Source organism: Macrobrachium rosenbergii, chromosome 19 (assembly GCF_040412425.1).
Source record: "Macrobrachium rosenbergii isolate ZJJX-2024 chromosome 19, ASM4041242v1, whole genome shotgun sequence".
NCBI classification, from domain to species: Eukaryota; Metazoa; Arthropoda; class Malacostraca; order Decapoda; family Palaemonidae; genus Macrobrachium; species Macrobrachium rosenbergii.
Genome location: NC_089759.1, coordinates 24,060,339 through 24,080,334, shown reverse-complemented (window position 1 = coordinate 24,080,334; position 19,996 = coordinate 24,060,339). Strand labels below are relative to the sequence as shown.

The 19,996-nt window shown below is 40.4% G+C and overlaps 1 protein-coding gene across 3 annotated transcripts in view; it reads right to left on the bottom strand.

The window, feature by feature from the left end:
* The window catches only part of LOC136848741 (uncharacterized), a 115,278-nt gene that overhangs the window by 87,900 nt on the left and 7,382 nt on the right, over window positions 1-19,996 (bottom strand). For all 3 annotated transcript variants that reach the window (XM_067121292.1, XM_067121291.1, XM_067121293.1), the window contains exon 3: window positions 19,610-19,715. In XM_067121292.1, coding sequence (XP_066977393.1) covers window positions 19,610-19,715 — 106 coding nt within the window. The remainder of the gene's footprint in view (window positions 1-19,609; window positions 19,716-19,996) is intronic.

Below are 19,996 nucleotides of genomic sequence, written 5' to 3'. Positions count from 1 at the left end.
TTTCTAACATTTTTTTGTATTTAATTTTGTAAAATTATAATTACAGCTCGCACAGTATCATACCAGATAAGAACTAAATTCAGTAACAAATTCTGAGTATAATACAGTGAAACCCCTGTATTTGCAGGGGATGCGTTCCGCAATAAATAGCTAAAATCCGCGAATACTTAAAACCCCTCTAAAACACTTAGAACTACCTATCTTGATGGTAAAAAAAAAATAAAAACTCTAAAAATGCATATACCTGAGTATTTTAATAGTTTTATCACAAAAAGTGCATTTAGTCATGAAAATGATATGAAAATACAGTAATTAGTGAATATTTCTCAGTGAAAAATACTGCAAATGGGCGAATTTTCCACAAATAATGGGTAGATACCTTCCACAGAGAAATCCGCAAATACACGAGTCCATGAATAGTGAGACTGCGAATACGGGGGGTTTACTGTCATGGTAAAAAATTTACGAGACGTACTGAGATGGGGAGGTGCAGTACCTTTTAGTGAGGTACAGTACATATTTTTTTTAAATATTTCTTTGTACAGTACTTTACTTTGCAAAATTACAATTATAACCAACAGCAATCCCTGGGTATATTTATTAGCAAATATATAATAATACATCCTGGGATGGGGAAGAGCATTTTTCCCGCAAATTTCGTTCAAACTGTATGGCGCGATATACTGATTCTTACCAGAGACGGTCTGCTCAGCACTCTAGAGATATTACTGAGCCTTACATGATCATGCCCATCTGGTAAGGGTTAATATTTATTTCTTAAATACTTACCTTTCAATTATATAGGTTTTGCTTCCACACCAGTGGGAGTTTGACAGATTGCAAAAGAAAAACAAGAACACTCGGTTTTCAATGAGTATCCATCTTCTATCCATCTACTCCCCCGCTCCCCCAGGAGTCCGACATATAAAAACTTGTAGCTGGTCAGTCGATTTCTGTCCACTCTGAATGTGGGGAGACAGGGAGAGCAAACTGTATAATGGAGAGGTAGGTATTTTAAAAAATAAATACTATATGAAGTGCAGTATTCATATTTTTGAAATGAACCTTACCTCTCCATTATATGGCTGATTCCCACATTTGAAAAATGAGGGCAAAGTGGAAATCAGCCAAACCTATAAAGGCTACTTAATAACAAAATATTATGTACAAAACAAGTGTCTGTTTACCCAGTGAATTTAATCCATTGGCTACTACTTCTGCCTTGGAAGGATTGTCATTCAGGTATGAGAACCTCATCATGAAGATACCAGAGGACCTTTGAGGGGTGCCCCCTTCAGCAGAAGGAGGGGTAGGGTTATGTGCCAAAACCCTGCAGAGCCAACAATGGATGACTATACTTCCTATACTCAACACTAAGTACCTCCAAGCTTCCAAAAAACCAAAACTGATCGATTCAGGACATAACGTCCCCTGCACAAACCAGAGGAGATGATGCTCTGCAATAACTGTACTGAACCTCTGCATTACAGAGATGAACCATAGCAAATACAGAATTACCATGCCACTGAGTGACTTCAGTAACTTATCCAAGGATAAGTTCTTCCCAAATTTGAAAGCTGTAGCCACTATTCCCATGTCAAGTGGCTTTCCCTCCCAGTAAGGATACAAATTAGCAAGAAAATCCTTAACCAAAGACGTAATGAAAAGGACATTACATTCTTACTCATCAAAAGCTCTGGCCTCCAAACACTACAAACATATTCTTTATATCAGCTTTAATATCTTTAGTGCAATTCAGACATAATCCTAAAGTCCTTCCTGGACCCACAAAGGTGTCAAGCTCCTCAGGCTCTAGTGATTCCAAGCTGGGTAGAGACTGTTGCAGGTAGGGACCTAGCCCTACACCATTCTTCGCCAAAAATAAGGCGAAAAGAAAAGAACTGCCTTGACTTAGCAAAGCATACTTTAACTGACAAAGTTTATAGCTCCCTCACTGTCTTAGCTGTAGCTAAGGCTACTGTGAAGAGAATGCTCCAAAAGTTCAAAGGGTGGCAACATGATGAACTTAAGAACTGCATACAGATTCCACAGTAAACTGAGTACCAGAGATCTCGGAACTCCACCTTAACACCTCAAAAGACCTTTAGATGTCTTTGTCCTAGAAATAGCCTAAGAGCCGAAGCCAACACGGCCCCCCTAGCCTTAAAGGCTGCTGAACAGGATTTTCTCTCAAGCTTGGGAAAAAACAGAAACCTTATCATCATGTTGTTTATAGATGTGTGCTGGAAAAACCCCTTAACGCAGCACAAAGGCCTATACCCAGAACACAGGTGTTGGCAGAATCGGTTAGTACAGTGTCTCTTGGCAGTGACAATGGCCTTCATGCAAGATCTTGCCTTGAGTTCTTACAACCCCTGAAACATCTCCATGCAGTTATCTCCAGCCTGAAGGATTGTGATGGAACCTTTCCTCTCTTGGCTGCTTCAGGGGATTCTTCCTGATGGGGAGAAGTAAGGGCAGACCTATCCATCACTGAATGAAACTGGAAACCCAGCCTTCCTGGGCCACCTGGGGTAAACAACACCAAGAGAAAACTTACAGAGTCAATTGTTCGTTGATGATTTTCTGAAATATAGCAAAAGGATTAAAGGCATAAAAATCCATATGACACCAGACAACAGCCTGGTGTCCACTGCCCAAGCTAGAGGATCTTGCACTAGTGAACATTAAATTGGCAAACAAGATTCCACTTGTTTTCAAACAGGTCAATAAATGGGGATCCCCACAACCCACTATCTGCCACAAACTTCTGGAAGTCTAGCCCATTCCATTGCTATTACCGATCTCAGCGGCTAGGTACATCAGCTAAAACATTTATAAAGAATAATTACCTTCAGCAATGTAATAAACCACGATTGAGGTTACATGTTACCAATGAACGGACAAAAAAAGGGCACTGCATTTAGAAAATGTGTTTGCTCCCCTAATGCATGAAATCATTAAAGTCTCTAACAGCCTTTAATCTATTTGATTTTGCTGTAATTACTTTTATATGGTGTAAAACTTTGTCAAACTCATTATCCTTAAATGACATCAAGTTGGCATTTCCATAACCCTGAGAAGGGAATTGCCTCAAAATTGTTTCAGTTCTCAGCCCACAAGAACCAAACACAGTACCAGCATCTTCAAAACAAAAGCCAGCATTTCACAAAACTCTTACTTTTTCACTGGTGCTAGGGCTACCAAAGGAGAGTTCAAGTGCTTCAAGAGGCTTTTATTAAAGACTCGAACAGATCTGCAGGCAAAATCTAAACCAAATCAAAGCTCCCAAAAAAGTTATGGTGATTCAGGCACCTTGATTACACCAGACCTGAAGACCTCCTAGGGTCAAGTCGTAAGGAATGTCCAGTTGAGCATAACACAAAATGCAAGAAAACCTAGAACTATAATCTCTAATAGTTGGGATCGACAGCATCTACAGTAACTGAGAAACTAAAGAAGTTAGTGGAGTTGTCTATAGAGGTGTGTACAAGAAATACCTCAAGCCAAACTCCAGAAAAGAGAACTTACCACTGCCTCTTAATCGTTGGTAGCTGAACCTCTTGTAAACTTGAGGATGGATTCACAATACACACCAGAAAAGACTCACTCTTGTAAAAGATGGTTTATAATATCAGCACAAACATCTGAAGTAAATAGAAGTTTACAAAACTTCATATAATGCAACAGTTATAGAAGATCCTCCTGATAGGAAGAGTTCTAGGGAGAAGACTGCAAAGGCAAGAGATTCCAAAATTAATCCTCCTACAGCTGACAACGTCTTAAAAGCAAGCAGTGGAATAAAGTCGAAACTGATTCTCTGCAAGAAAATCTTGAACTGTGAGAATCTCTTGGTCTTCAAAAACAAAACCTGCACCGGAACTAGTCCTTCTCCAATGCAACCTTAAAACTTGGAAAGAGACCCCTAGAATACGAGACAGTCTTCTTTCTCCCATATATGGAGGCAAGAATAGCAAAACATTCTTAAAAGATGCTATATGGAGGTAACAATAGTGAAAAATCTTAGAAGAGCCTTCCTTTCCATGAACTGCACTAAAGCCTTGAACATACCCAAGACAACCTTGGTGAAATGCAGTGCGAATGAAGCTTCTATTTATTCATCAACATACCTTACATAAAGAAATTAACCTCTTCAAAAAAGCAATCATGACTAATTCTTCATTAAGTTCTACATCAGACACCTGACTCATCAATCAACAGAAGCAACTTGCCCTCCTACCCAAAAAACAGTGGGAGAATAAGGCTTAACCATAAACATGCACCAGAGAGACCAGGGCAAAGACTACAACGCTTGATAGCAGAAGAGTAGCAGCTGATTGCACTGAACTCACTCCTGATATGATTCAACCGGGGGGTGAAGATGCCTCTTTAGTCAACGCTGACAGAATCATTTGCTCTGATTCAAAGGGGGGACACTGATTAAATTGGAAGCCTGTCGGCTCAACAAAAGGAAATAAAATCTGATCAGGAAAAATCTCATGATAATGAGAAAGTTCCTGGAATAGGAAATGAAGTCGAAATCCCCGAAGCAGAATACTGAAAGAATGCTAAAAGCAACTTGTGATAATCTCACAGACACCAGTGGCGCAGGTGACAGTCACACAAGCGCATGAGAATGGCCACGAGAGAACCTACAGACTGATGAATAAAACCTGACCGACACAATGCATAGGAGACAGGCACCCAGGAATGCAGTATTGCAGCGAAATCTGCAAAACTGCACTAGGCTCAAGGGAGAGGTTCATCAAAATTGTGAGGCACACAATTGTGCTGGCTGAAGAAAGCCAAAACACAGAAAAGTGGAAGAAAGTCTAGACTTCTCTCTAGAAACTAACTGATACTTAATACAGCAATGGCCTTGATCCACAAATGATCCTTAGATACAGAGGATTCAAGTGAAACTACCCTAAAAAGGAAATGGAAACTTTCCTCTATGAATCAGCTTTGCCCAATTGCTTACTACAAGCAGAAGTGGCTAAACCTGCTTAAACATTACCAGATAGAGTCAAAGCATCACTCCTACTAAGCTGATCCAAAACAGTTAAAGTTAAATGAGGGAAAAATGCTCGCAACTCCTCTTATTCTCTCCTAAGTGATCCTATCAAGAATGGATTCTGGCGCTAACACCAGACCTGGTGCCGCTGATGCCAGGCCGAACAGAAGGAGACAACAGGCATAGATCTGCACCACTTTCTGACATGCCCTTGTTCCTTGTTGCTTCAGGCAGGCCCAGGGGCAGCAAGAGAGGATGTGCCTTGGACAAGGTAAGCCAAAGGTGGGTTGGGTGTTGACCCTTCCTCTGATGTGGGGATACTGTGTACCCGAACTTAACAAGATTCTTGGGAGGGTAGCCCAGAAAAATTTGTAAAAATCCTGCAAACCTTATGCCACATGAACATAAAAAAATTACTCAATCCTACCAAATCTAATGCCCTGAACAGATGAGAAGCTTAGTTGGAGTAACAGACTGAAGAGCAGCAGCGGAGGACCTACCTATTTACTAAAAGGGAATCAGACAAAACATGCATCCTTTAACACAAGTCTTACAAGACCTATACTCATCTTTCGTTGTTTCTACAAACTAACAAGCCCTCTTTGCTCACAATCAATTTCCAAAAGACTTTGTTAGACTACGATTCACATAAGTTGTTCCAATCATAATCTTTCTCTCTGCAGTACATATACCTCATGAGGGTCAGTGAAACTGGAATAACGCCTATTATAGCAAAACTTAAGTAGGTTCTTAATGATCAAATATTCAAAATAAAATCAAAGAAAATCCAAAAAAAACCATCAGAAAACCGAGCACATTTAACAATTTGTCTAACTCCTATCACAACCGGCAAAAGTAGTAGACTGAACGGCTATATGCGTTTGTGCTTATCGGTCCCTTGGTGGGGGTAGGGGTGGGGAAAGTATATGAATAGAAAATGGATATTCATAGATAACCAATTGGTATCACAAATTTTTCAAGTAATTTGTATTTTTCCTAACTATACAAACCTGAGGTCCTTTACATTATGAATTACTTTCAGCTGGAAACAGCTGTTAAACTTTCAAACAAGGTGGTCAAGCAGTTAACTACTGTCCAGTAAGCAGCAGTCCCGCCCACCCAGATGTAAACATTCCAATCTGCCTTTCGGTCCAGGTATCAGATTGAGGGGTGGCATGAGGTGGGCATGAAATGTACTATAAAGGACCTCAGGTTTGTATAGTTAGGAAAAATACAAATTACTTTAAAAATTTCTGATTTGTTCCTACACGATATACAAACCCTCGGTCCTTTACATTAGGAAGACTCACTTGTTGGAGGGAGGAATCATAAGTGAGTCTCTGCACTGATCGGAGTTTGCCACACCTGGGATTCTCTTCCTGGTCAATGGAGTGAGGAAGAGTATGGTGCCTCTGACATAATGATCCAAGTATAGGAACTGCATGATCAACTGTCGGACTTTTAGGCCTTTTCGAATGAGTGAGAAAACAACCTCATACAAAAATAGGATCTTGAAGGACTTGAAACTGGCGTCAGGGACCGATGGGTTTTGAATTTTCACAACAAAATCCGCAACGAAATTGAATGTAACTGATCCCCATTCCCTCGAGTGTTTAACATCGAAGGAAAGTCCTTGAAGTTCACCTACTCTTCACCAATGCCAAGGCAAGCAGAGAGACGGTCTTGAGGGTCAGATCCTTGCCTGACGACTCTCGTAAAGGCTTGTATGATGCACGAGTCAGTCTCCTCATAACAAAGTCACATCCCATGCAGGGGGCCTGAGGTCCCTGAGAGGGCAAGACCTTTCAAAGCTTCTCATCAGGAGCAAAATCTCCAAAGAGGAGATGTCTACACCTTTCAGATGCAAGACTGGGCCAAGTGCGGCCCTATAGCCTTTTACAGCTGAAACGGAGAGAAGCTTCTCTCAGCAAAGGAAGACAAGGAAGTCTGCGACCTGCTGAAGAGTGGCTCCAACCAGAGAAAGACTCCTGTCTACGACACCAACCATGGAAGGCGGCCCATTTTCCCTGGTATACCACTGCCGAGGACTGCCTGAGATATCCAGCCATCTCTGTTGCTGTGCAGCAAGAAAAGCCTCTTGCTCGCAAGCGACGCTGGATAGTCTCCAACCGTGAAGACACAGGGACTGCACTGCCTGATGGTACCGCTCCAAATAGGGTTGACACACAAGGTTGGGCCAGGGAGGAAGCTCTCTCGGTGCCTTGGATAGCAGAGCTAGCAGGTCGGGACAATCATCCTGAGATTCGGGGTGATCTGCAGTCTGCTGATCATCTTGCGGATCAAACAAAACAGAGGGAAGGTGTACACGTTGAAGTTGTCTCATGGGTGTTGGAATGTGTCCTCTACAGCCACCCATTGGTTCAGCATGGTGGAGCAGAAGACTTGAAGTTTTCTATTGTGGCAGGTGGCAAACAGATCAATGGCAGGAAGCCCCCCTCAGTTCCAACAACCTCTCCGTGATGTATGAGTGAAGGGACCACTCTGTCCCTATCACTTGATTCTGGTGGCTGAACTTGTCTGCCACTACATTTCTCTTGCCTGGAATGTACCTGGCTGACTCTATTGAGTGAGCTACTGCCCACTCATGCACCTGTAATGTCAACTGACGCAGATGGAGGGAAACAAGACTCCCTGCTTGTTGACATATGCCACCACCGAGTGTCCCATCCTGAAACTCTTGGAGGGCTAGAAAGACCGCCTGAGTTACAGGATGTTGATGTGAAGGTGCCTGTCATCTCGGTTCCACACTCCCAAAGTCAGCAACTCCTCAAAGTGTGCGCCCCATCCCTCGGCCGATGCATCTGAGAACAGAAGCATGTTGGGAGGGGGAGTATGCAGGGATACTCCTATTAAGAGGTTCCTGGTGTCCATCTACCACTCCAAATCCTGTCTCACTTCCTACGAGGGTAAAGCGGAGGTACTTGCGAGAGGATGGATGGGCGAGTATTTGGAAATACGCATCCTTCAAGTCCACCATAAGCATGAAGTTGTTCTCCCTGATGGATGTGAGCACTGAGCGTGCTGTTTCCATTGTGGACCGAGTCTGGAACGTATCGGTTCAAGGGAGAGGTGTCTATGACTGGTCTCCAACCCCCCGTGGTTTTCTCTATGAGAGAGATGTGGCTGTAAAAGCCAGAGGACCATTCTGACACGACTTCTACAGTGCTCTTCTTCAGCATTGCTTGCACCTCCTCCTTGATTGTGAGATCCTTTGGCAAGCTGGGTACATAGGTGAGGAGACGGACCGGGTTGTTGGTAAGAGGTGGCCAAGACTCGAAGGGAAGTAGATATACCTTCCGAAGGACATCCACTACCCAGGTCTTGGCTCCACGTCGCTGCCATGTTGCCCAATGGCTCAGCAGACAACCCTCCCAAAAGGCAGCAGCTCGAGGGGAATGCTGCCCCTAGCGTCCTACCTTCTTCTTACCTTTGCCCTCTTTTTCCAACTGGAAAGAGGGTTGAAAGGGACACAACTGCACACCTTTCTTGGCAGAGGAAGAAGAAGGCTGGGTATTCCCAAGAGCACCCTTCAAAGCCTGGGTCTTCTTAGGGGTCGAGGAAGTGCTGGCCTGACCCATGGGTTGGGCCACAGTGGCACACAAAGACCCAGAGGTCTTGGCAACTGCCTGGTGGACAAGGCAGTCATTGTCTTCAGCTTGTCTCTTGTCCACCGCAGCATCTATCAACTCCCTGAGGAAGAGAGAGGCAGAACACAGCAACGGTCTGTTCCTAAGGGTCAAAGTCGACTCTGGACCTACAGACCTGGAGATCCGATTCAGGACAGTGTCCCTCCTCTTCAGCACCAGGTTTGCCCACAGGTCTGTCATCTGGTGGGCCAGGTAGGAGGTAGCCCTACCTCCATACTGGTACAGTCTCCCGAACAAAGAGTCCTCTTCACGGATGATAGCACCCAAGGAGGTGGCAATCTTGGAAACTGTGAAAGACCACAAATCCAACCAGGAGAGTTGCCATAGTGGTGGCCTCCAGGTTCACTGCAAGAGGGAGACCCCTTCCGCGGAAAGGTGCTGCAGCGAGAGACCCGGGCCTAGATGAACCAGGTCCGGGTCAACCTGCTTAGTTGGCAAAGACCCCTCCAAGGGCATGTAGAACCTCTTCTGTCGAGGCAAAGGAGGGGGAAGGAGCTTGTCCGGGCGGTTCGACAGAAGCAAATTCTCTTGCCCAGAGACAAGGTTATTCACCTGGCCAAGTAGTCCCTCGGCAAGCGCAGACCACGGCAGCCACAGAACAGCACTCAGCCCAAGTTGAAGCAGGATTACAGTCATGCCCCCTGCAAGTGGTAGAGGGCATGAGTGTCAACATCATAAGGGGAACGGAAGTGGGTACAACCCTTGCCGCCAGCCCCAGGACACACAAGCTGGGGGGTGATGGCCTTCCGCACAGAATTAGACGATTCATGGGTTTGCATTGCAAAACAATATCAAACACACACAAAAACACAAACAACCAAAAAACAAGAAAGATCCCACCGGGAAAAACAGCCTAACAGCGATCAGGGCAGGGAGTGAGCACACACACGTCTCCATAGCATGATGGCTGAAAGCAAATTGGAATGTTTACATCCGGGCGGGCGGGACCCCCGCTTACCAGACGGTAATTAACTGCCTAACCACCTTGTTTGAAAGTTTAATGACCATTTCCAGCTTCGTTGAAAGTAATTCCTAATGTAAAGGACCGAGGGTTTACATAGAATGTAGGATCAACTTGTTTTTCCTTTGCAATCTTTTGAACTCCTGCTGGTGTGCAGAAGTAAAAGCTATATAATGGAAAGGTAAGGTTCATTTAAAAAAAGTAATTTAGCAACACTGTACTGTAGTACTAAAATTTTCACTTACCGTGAAACATGGAAACACTTCATGAACTAAACACTTACCTTCTGAGACAACTAAGAAATAGAATAAGATTTCACACCTGAAAGAGTTTTCTTAAAAGTTGTCTAAATCTATAAAACAACAGCGCAAGATCATCTGCCAAGCATTTCAAAGTTTATGATCTGAACAATAATATAGTTATTATAAATACACAATTGGACATTAAAAGCCAGCAATCAGAGGTCCAGCTGTGTAACTGGTGGAATGGGAAGTGACACCACTTTAGAAGCAAATTTAGGTAACACAATGAACAATAACCTATGACAAAAGGTAATGCCATTTTTTTTTTTACTTCAAATGTACAGCACTTCACAAGTCATAGAAAAATTATATTTTTTGGTAGGTTCAAGTAAAATAGCATGGTTCAGTGGCATAGCCTATATACAGTAGTACATTGATTACCCATCTCAAAGAACTTAAGCTTAAGGGATTTAGGAGCTGACAGCTACAATCATTGCTTTACAGCTTTGCTATTATCTTATTATAAAAAATTTTTGTAGAGTATGTTTGTGAATTTGATTGCTTTTAACCTGATACTGATATAAATCATAGAAATTTTTTTTATTTTACTCCTGAAAAGGAATTACAGTACAGTAGCGCACTGTGATAACGGGCCGTGGTATATCGTACTTAAGGACACATCAGTGTGAACTGGAGATATTGATTTGAGGGTTTTTGCCTCTGAATCAAGTGCAGAACTTGTTTTTCAAATCAGGTGCTCTTAGTTAGTACACCACTTGCTTATCAGCATCCCTGCATTATTGAGACTGTTTCTTTATTAATGTACATTGCTTTTAACTCTAAAAATTATGCTAAAGCTTTTGATGTCATGCAGTTTATAAACAGCTGTTTGTTTGCTGATGTTAGTTACCGTAACTAACACACATTTCCTAAGAGTTGCGTTACAGCTGTCTTGTTAAGAACTTGCTCATTTTCAATGTAATTCCATAAATAAATATAAATACATTTTTATTCATCTGTCACGCAATGGACAAGAAGACCGCTGTGGCTAAAGAAACGAATAATGAGCAGACTCCAAAACGATTTATAGGCAAAAGCAATGCCTGAAACTGACAAAATCACATATGTACTTCATTTAATTTACTGCGTTTATAAATATAGTTGCAATTTTTAAATCCAGATTTGATAATTACGAAAGAAACATCTCTGTGAATTACGTTTCATTCAGCAACTAAGGACAGCGATGATGTAGGTAAAACGCAATCAGCTGATGATTTTAAGAACGTAAACAAAACCAGAATGCAAATGGCATATAACTGCTCTGTTCATATTTTGTAATACAACAATACAACAATAATACATGCAACATGATTAGATACAGTAAAACAACAGTTTTAATAAAATTATCATTATTCTCAATACAACTATTATTCGGCTTTTGCAAATCGGTATGTTGGTGTAACAACCTAACCAGGGCAATAGTCTCTCTCTCTCTCTCTCTCTCTCTCTCTCTCTCTCTCTCTGCATTTCATCGACCACTATACTTACGATGATGCTCCATCCTCAAATAAATAAAATTCCGGATAAAGGATTGTCTCTGTACCGACAAGAACAACCGAAAAAAAAAAAAAAAAAAAAAAAGGAGTTGATTGCGACATCAATTACCGTAACTATCAACTTGTTAAAAGTTGCTGATTCTCAATGGTGGCTTCCATAATGAAAAAAAAATTATATACACTTTTATTCATCCTTCATAAATTAAAGCTGCTGGTTATAGCCAAGGCTGAATAAAATGAATACAGTAAAGGGCAAGCTGTAAAACGTTTTGGAATGGGCGAAAGTGATGTCCCGAACTGGCGAAATCACACTGACTGCTTTTACAATAAAGTAATGCACACATTTTAAACCCAATTTTGCTAATTTACATGAAAAAGTATCTCCAAATTGTTTCTTCTAGCAGTTAGTGGCAATGAAGCTGTCGGTAGTACCAAGACCACTGTTGGTCTTGGTAATTCTCAATCAGCCGAGATTTTGAGAATGTAAACAATATCTGAAAATGGCATATGCTGGCTATGTTTATATATCTGTAATGCAGTAACAATATGATAATAATACATGCAATTAAGGTAAGAGATCTTAAACCTGATTAGATATTTTGCTGCGTTTACATTAATATTAATATTTTAAAATTGGTAAATCACTGTTATAAGCATTTCAGGGGTGTATATACTTGAGATTAACAATTGTAGGAGGGTAATGTAATATGACTTTGGGTGTTTTGGGATGATGGTTTGGGGTGTATTTTTGTTTGAAATTATGTTGAATTGTTCTAGTATGATAATTTAAGGTATGTTTTTGTTTGAACTTTTAAATTAGGCTGTGAACTCTTAAAATAGACGGTTATAAGCATTTTAGTTTAAGGGGTACAGGGTATAAATATACTTCGTAGCAAAAACATGCATTCACATATATATACAACAATATATTGGAGTTTCTTTTATATTGGTGTACGCTCGGACGCTTTTATCCGTTATCTCGGTGAGCTCCTGTACTTGACATTCAAATAACCTCTTTTTTTATAACATAGTCGCTGTTCATCTTCATAGGAGTCAGAATCATGGTTCCCCCAGGCCTCCATAAGACAGACCAACCAATCTCAAAGAATTCTCTTATAGTTGGTATAAGCACAACTGTGGCACTTTCATTAGGGGTACACATAATTGTTTATATGAATCTTTCTAGGTGGAAAGTTGAAAATGGTGTTGTAAAGAAAATGACAGAATAATGTAATAAGCTTTGTATCACAAAGATAAAAGAATCTGTGATGAACTGAAAAAATCCTGATGATGAAGTCTGGACATAAGGCAACCTGATATAATGTTCAAGTGGTCATTTTTGACCCGAGACCTCTTGTGCTTGACAACATTGACACTTACTCACATAGTTACTAAACCCTAAAGGAAACTAAAGAAGTTGTCAACTTAAATGAGTGTTACACATATCGCCTTCGTGATATGCCCAGAACATATGAGAACATACGAGATATAGGGTGGCCACTTGTCATTATTATTTTATAAATAATAATGAACCAGCCAATGAAAATTCAGCCCTCAAGCACGCGACACCCGGGACACTATACTGTCTGACAACCCCATTCCAACCAGAAAAAGCCCACATTTCCTTGAGAATGAACCGATGATATGGTTGGAAACGTTGGAATTCCGCTACGCCCTCAGAACAACGACGACACAAGAATACGACAAATTCTGATTTCCAGAAACTCTATGGTGATCAATGCCACTTTTAACTTGCACTTTCTATTATGCAATAAAAATAATATTTCAAGAAACCAATATCCTTATCCAGCTATAAACATCGGCCAGTTATTAGCAAATATCAGCCCTGATGAGAAGAAAATAATAAGAAGAATTGAGAAGACCACACTGTATATAAAATCAATTCCACTGATGCTGCCATCCTCTTTAACAAAATAATAATAGTAATAATAATAATAATAATAATAATAATAATAATAATAATAATAATAATAATAATAATAATAACAAAAATGCAGTATTATAAAGAATTTCTTTACAAGTTAGAAAGGTAAAAAGAACAAAATAAAATTTACGTAGCTTCACTCAACACTCCAAATTTAGTATTTTTTCCACGCTTTGAAAGTTATGAACTTGGAGGAAATTTTGCAGGAGCAGCGTCTGCCATTTGAAGTTCATAAAATAAACAATGGACACTGCCATCTACTGACAAAAATACATACCAAACGTTTCCTATGGGGAAAGGAAATATAGATAATGGGAATTCATTGCAGACCGAGTTAAATCGGGACGACAGAAGTAAGTAGGAATATTTTACAAGTATGAACAAGTATTCTTTTGATTGTAAGAATACATGGCAGTTAATCACAAGAATACTATGGATAATCAGGGAAGGAGTTCAAGGAACAGGTTCTTCTTCTTCCTCGTGTTTTTCTGTTCTGTGCAAAAATTCTAACTAGCAGAATAAGGACACAGAGCAAAAATTGAACCTGTGAACCTGCCTGTTCGATTCTATGAACATTCGTCAGTAGGTGGTGTCTGTATAGAGCATTTCAAGGGTGTGTTAAGGGTCAACTCATGCAAGGGATAGACTCACAGATAACGTCAAAAGAAAATCTTTTAGCTACAAAGAAATTACAGACCTAGATGGTTGGTTAATAGGCATATCAATTTATAGAAGGCGTAAAGAAATATCAGTAGCTGGTCAAGAAACATAAAGTTTGGTCTGGTAACACAAGGAAAATTTTTTAGACTATCATTACACAGTTCTAGAAACATAGCTAGTTGTGTATGAGATTTTAACATTACGTAGCATTTTGGTTAATTGACAGAAAGGTTTATTCACTGACAGATACAGCTGCTTTAGCTACCGACGAGCTTTATACATAGTATGTATATGAAATTAGTGTATTCGTGCTGGGCACAAAGTATCACATTTACAATTAAAGAATGACTATCTTTTAAAGGGCAAGATTTAGACCCCACCCTTTTATTCAGTTTCGACCCTGTATGTATTAAACAAGAAGGTACTTGTACCAGTATTACTCGTCATTTAATAATGTTCATTTTAGTAATCAGAATATCTACCGTTACAATTAAGATATTACAAATCTGACTGCAGTGTTCTTAATTATGTTTCAATTATATATCACAAGAGGAGCCTATTCCCTGTCCGCAACGACCGCTTCAGTTTTCCCTTCATCCTACTCTCACAGACAGGACAACAGCATGTATGACATCTATCTTCTTCATTTCTATCTTCCTCATTACACTGGGGTCTGTCCAAGAATTTACTAATAACCAAGTTTTGCGCTGAAGATATGTTCGACTGTGCACTTGTTGCTTATCATAACTTTTTAAAGCTAAATACATAGCTTAAGACAGTGAAATTAGTTTCTTAAAATTTTAATGGGTAGGCTTATATTTGGTAAAACTGGGAGCCCATAGGTCTGTCTCCTGCAAGGTGAGAAGTTAGGATTAGATCGCTAGGTTATGATGCAATTGCCATAGTGTTTTTCCTGACTAACAAAGTGATAACTAGTATTAATGCAATAATATTAAACACTTCTGCTACTGAAACTCATTAATCAATGACTTTTTTAGCGATGATAGATAATTTGAGGTAGACCAAATGAGTAACTCAGGTTAGCCTAACTTCTTGTTTAAGATACTGAACCACAATAGTAGTTCCCAATCATGCTTTCTTACAAGCCTTGGTGTTTACCAAAGGCCAGTATTTCCTTTATAGTGTTTTATAATCAAGCTAAATAGATTTTATGATGTAGAAAGTTCCCCAGTTATCCTTTACATCTGGGTTCTTTTCAAGTGTTAAAGGAAATACATACATGCAGATCTACTTCTAATGGATGTTACTCTGCAGATGTACTGAAAAAAAAATTGCTGTGACACTCTTCTTTTTCCTATGGGAATATAACAAATATTTTTTTGTAATGATGAGCTTTCTCAAATAAATTAAAATCTTAGAGATACTGATTTTATATAAATTTGGTATAATAATTCCAATAATTAACGGTTTTAATTAGGTACCAACTAACCTAGCCCATAACCTTTACCTCGCGCTTGGGAATAGACCAGGTAATCAAAGTAAAGGCAGTCCCTGAGTTACAACAGAGATTAACTGTATTGTCTTAACTGAATTTCAAAGTACTTGTGAGTAAACCCTTTAAAGCAGTGTTATTGTAGTCACTGTGAATTAATATTTTAATACCTTACTACTATTCTATGGATATGACCCACTGGTCATGTTACCCAACAGCATACAGTACTATGGACATGTACCTGTGGCCACATCAACTTGTTTTAATTTGAAGTGTCTGCTCTCTAAACAGTGACATAGGTAGCGAACACTGTATAGCTTTTAATTAACACTTGTTCCTTTTATCACTACTGGGCTGCTATTATGCAGGACCCATAGATTACCTGCACTGCAGCATATTGCTCCATCTGCTTTTCACCTACCATGAGCCAGTCCCTGTTGGAATAAAGGAGAATTTGGTTGGTTGCTGGACATGTATGAAATATGCAAAAAGCTCCTCGCAGCAAGTTCAAATGATGAAAGAGCTCATTTTAAACTGTCTATGAGCCATAGGTTTCAGCAGCTGTACAGAAGGAAACTACATCGTTCCAGCAGTGTGCTTCCATCCCTCTCCAAGCAGAAGCCATGTTTGGGCCAATACTCCAAAATCAGTGGATTCTAGAACTCCCACTTCAACTCCTCTGATGGAGACGAAGTGTTTTTTCCTTGGGAGAGACATCACTTACATACAGCACAAAGTGGATATACAGTAGTCCTGAAATTTCCCTTCTGAAGCCAGAAGATCTATAGAATAGTCTTCTGCTTAACATGAGAGAGATACCTCAGAGGAGAATCTTGCCTCTCCCATGCAGCAACCAGATATTGAAGGGGGCCCTGATAGGGTGCACCCAACCCCATCTGAAGTGTCAGTACCTTCTAGGGGTAGTGATTTACTGTATCCAGAACTTCCATACTGTTGGGGAGTGGTGATATGACTGCCTTTGTTCAATCAGTTCATGAAGGCTTCCCTGACAAGGAAATCCCGGTGGCTGTACTTCAGAATTCCAGGAGGAAATCATGAACAGTATCAAGGATAACCTTGCTAGTGAGCGTCAGCACATCATGATTCCCAAGAGGAATTCAGATTTGTCCTGGATATGGAATTGGGTGTGATGTGCAAAAATTTCTCATCCTTAAAACTAGACGATAGAGGCAGAGATCGGTTCGCTCACCAAAAAAACTTGAGTCATGGGAACAGAGTAATGAAAAACTCAAGCCCAAAAAGAAGTTGAATCAGTTGTCTAGATCCCTGCTGAAGTCAAGACAGGCGGGTAATAAGAGGCAGCCTGCTTGTTCCCAGAGCTCCGACTGGTGACATTATCAAGACCAGGTCAGACTATAACACCTCAAATCAGAATGTAGTACAGGCATCAATATCCACCCCTGAGAATGATAATGATAACCCTTAGTGCGACCGCTCAATATGCATCCTTTCACCAGATGTTAAATACCTCATTAATGACAAGGTTGAGTATGTAGAATTTCAGGACAAAGTAGCTTTTCCCAATACTGAGAGGCACTTGGTTCCTCCTTCAATAGGAATTCAGAAACCCTGAAGGAGATATTATCTTGCCTGTTAATATGACAACGAAAGCCAAAGAAGCAACCTATCTCCAGTTTAAAGGAAAATATGGCACAACCATAATTTTAGAAAGCCAATGGGCTACCCTCTCCAGGAGGCACCAGCCTCCAGTCCCTTCACTTTTAGAGCAATCATGTGAAGGCAGAATTTCATAATTTTGTGGTAACTTGGGAATGACAGTTAATGGCAGAAATAAAGCCATTATTCTCTGACTGTTCTACAAAGGAATAGGCAACACTTGTCCTTCCTTTTGAGAGGAAAAAGCGCCCACTGGACATGGTGAGACCCCTGTGATAACAATCTCAAGACAGCCATGGCAGAATTTTATGATAGCTCCATCTCCTCAACACTGTAACCTCTACTACTAAGCTGGAAGTAGCTATTACAGAGCTTCCAGTCTTCCAGAACAATGTTCGCTGCAGTAGCCAAAACATTTATGAAGATCCTATGGGGGGCACTTCATGACTTTCTCTAGTGTCGCATCACAGCTTGGAAAGAAGCACTGGTGGGCTCCATCATTTTGTTCCCCAAAGTTACCTCCCTATTACATTCTTTCACCCAATATAAGGACCCTTTCGAAGAGTCTGTTGTCTCACAACTCCCTGAATAAGCCTGACAACAGAACTATACTTTTGAGAATGTCCTCTTCCTAAGGATAAGAGCTTAAGCTCATTATGAGTCAGAGTCATACAAGCCTCCAGCCACTACTAAAGGATTTCTCCAACAACAGAAGAAAGGACAATAATAGCAGCAGCACCCCTTTTGAAGCAGAAAAAGACTCTCCTACAAGGGAAAAGGAAAATCAATTCCTGGACTGCATAGAAATGGTCCTACGATTCCTCTGGCGAGGAGCAGCAATGAAATCCCTAATCCTCCAATGTATGACCGGGGGGTGAGCAGACAGGCGAAGAAGACGAAGAAAATTATGGAAAGGGAGATCTGCGGTGTTTCTTCTTCAAAACACTTCCTTACCTCTCACAGACATCAAATGATAGGCCATGAAGTTCACCAACTCACTTGGAAGAGGCCAGGGCCAACAGGAAAACTGTCTTGAGAGTCAGGTTCCTGTCTGGCACATGGTGTAAAGGCTCAAAAGGAGCACGGGTGAGACTGCCCAGTACCAAAGCCAAGCCCCAACTGGGTGGTCTAAGTTCTTTTGGAGAACAAGACTGATCAAAGCTCTTGAGAAGCATTAAGACTTCCAAAGAGGAAGAAAGATCGACATTCCTCATACGTAGAACTGCACTCTGTAGCCCTTGATGGAAGACATGGAAAGTCGTTTCTTTCTGCAGAGAAAAACAAAGAAGTCTGCTAGTTCCTGAACAGGAGTTCCAACTGGAGAGAGGCCCTACATGGGTATCCAGAGTAAAGGAAACGGTTGATAACCTGTGACTTTAACTTAGATCAAAAATTCCTGAAACACTTGCTATGAGAGTGGTGGTTTTGGTGAGATATTGACGGGAAAGGTTCAATAATTCCACAGCCAGACCCAACATAATTAGGTAAATCACCTTAGAGCCACAAAGAATGATACATATATAGGTTAGTGCATTGTTTCTTGTTCTTAACTGCCAAACCCTAATGGGTATCCAGAATAAGGAAAATGGTTGATAACTTATGACTATACTTCTGACCAAAAATTTATCTGGGTTGTTGAGATTTATTTATTAAGAGCTGAGCCATTTCATCTTCTGTCAATTTCTTTTGTAAGTTCCTTTGAGGACGAACAGCAGCTACCCTATCAAAAAACAGGTTATGACATAGGAAAAACCTATTTTAGGTAGACACCGTGGGTCCTAAAACCCACTCACTTTCCTTGACAAAAAGGCATGGGACTGAGGTGGTCATTTATCTTGCACAGACCTGGTGTGTAATGTGGAAGATAGCCGACATACTTGCTGTCACGTCTGTGTGAGTGGGATGAAGGGCCAACCAAGGCAGTTGCTGTGGACAGGAGATAGCTCCCTCTTGTCCTGAGTTCTTTATATTCTATCACTGTGCCAACAAACACCATTCTGGCTGAGACCAACAATAAGAGAATTCTTTGAGATTGGCTAGTCTGTCTTATGGAGTCCTGTGGGGATCATGAAAGTCTAACTCCTTTGAAGAATCACAATGGTTACCAAAAATAGGTTTTTCCTATGTCAAAACCTGTTTTATATAAAAGCCATTAGAATATTTCTCATTTTCTTGAAGCAGGGTAAGAAAAGTAATACACTGTACATACTGAGGGAAGGAACAGAGAGAATTGAAATGGTCTGGCAAAAGAAAAGTCAAAGAATAATTAAAAAAAAAAAAAAGTTTACTGAGCTATACATAAAGAATATTCAGCATTAAACAGAAAAGTTTTAGAAATAAATTCTATATTAACTACACATCCATAAAAATGTTTTCCTATTTCTCCACCAAATATTAGATGCAATTGCATCCAAATTTTACATGTAAATATCAAAATACCATTTAAGAAAAAATTATATCTAAATGTCATACCTTTTGGGGTCTTTTTTGAATCATCCTCTGAATCAGTGTAAATGTCTTCAATTCGCACAGGAACTCTAATTAGGGGAATTTTTCTCCTTACAGTTGTCTCCGGCACCTTAAAAAGAGTTACACTTTGACTTCAAGCACGAAAGTAGTGCAACTGCTATCAAATGACTATAAATTTTCTTCAAGTTTCATGTTTCACTGATATACAGTAGCACCTCAACAGAAGCTTTGGGAGGTCTGGCTTTCTCATAAGTACCAAAGTCTGTTATGCAACAAGGACCCTATACTCTGAACCTGCACTCAAATATTTTCCTAATGTCTTACAGCTAACAGCATTTCCACACAGTTCCTAAACTATCACACTTAAAATGGAAGCAAAGAAATCATCAT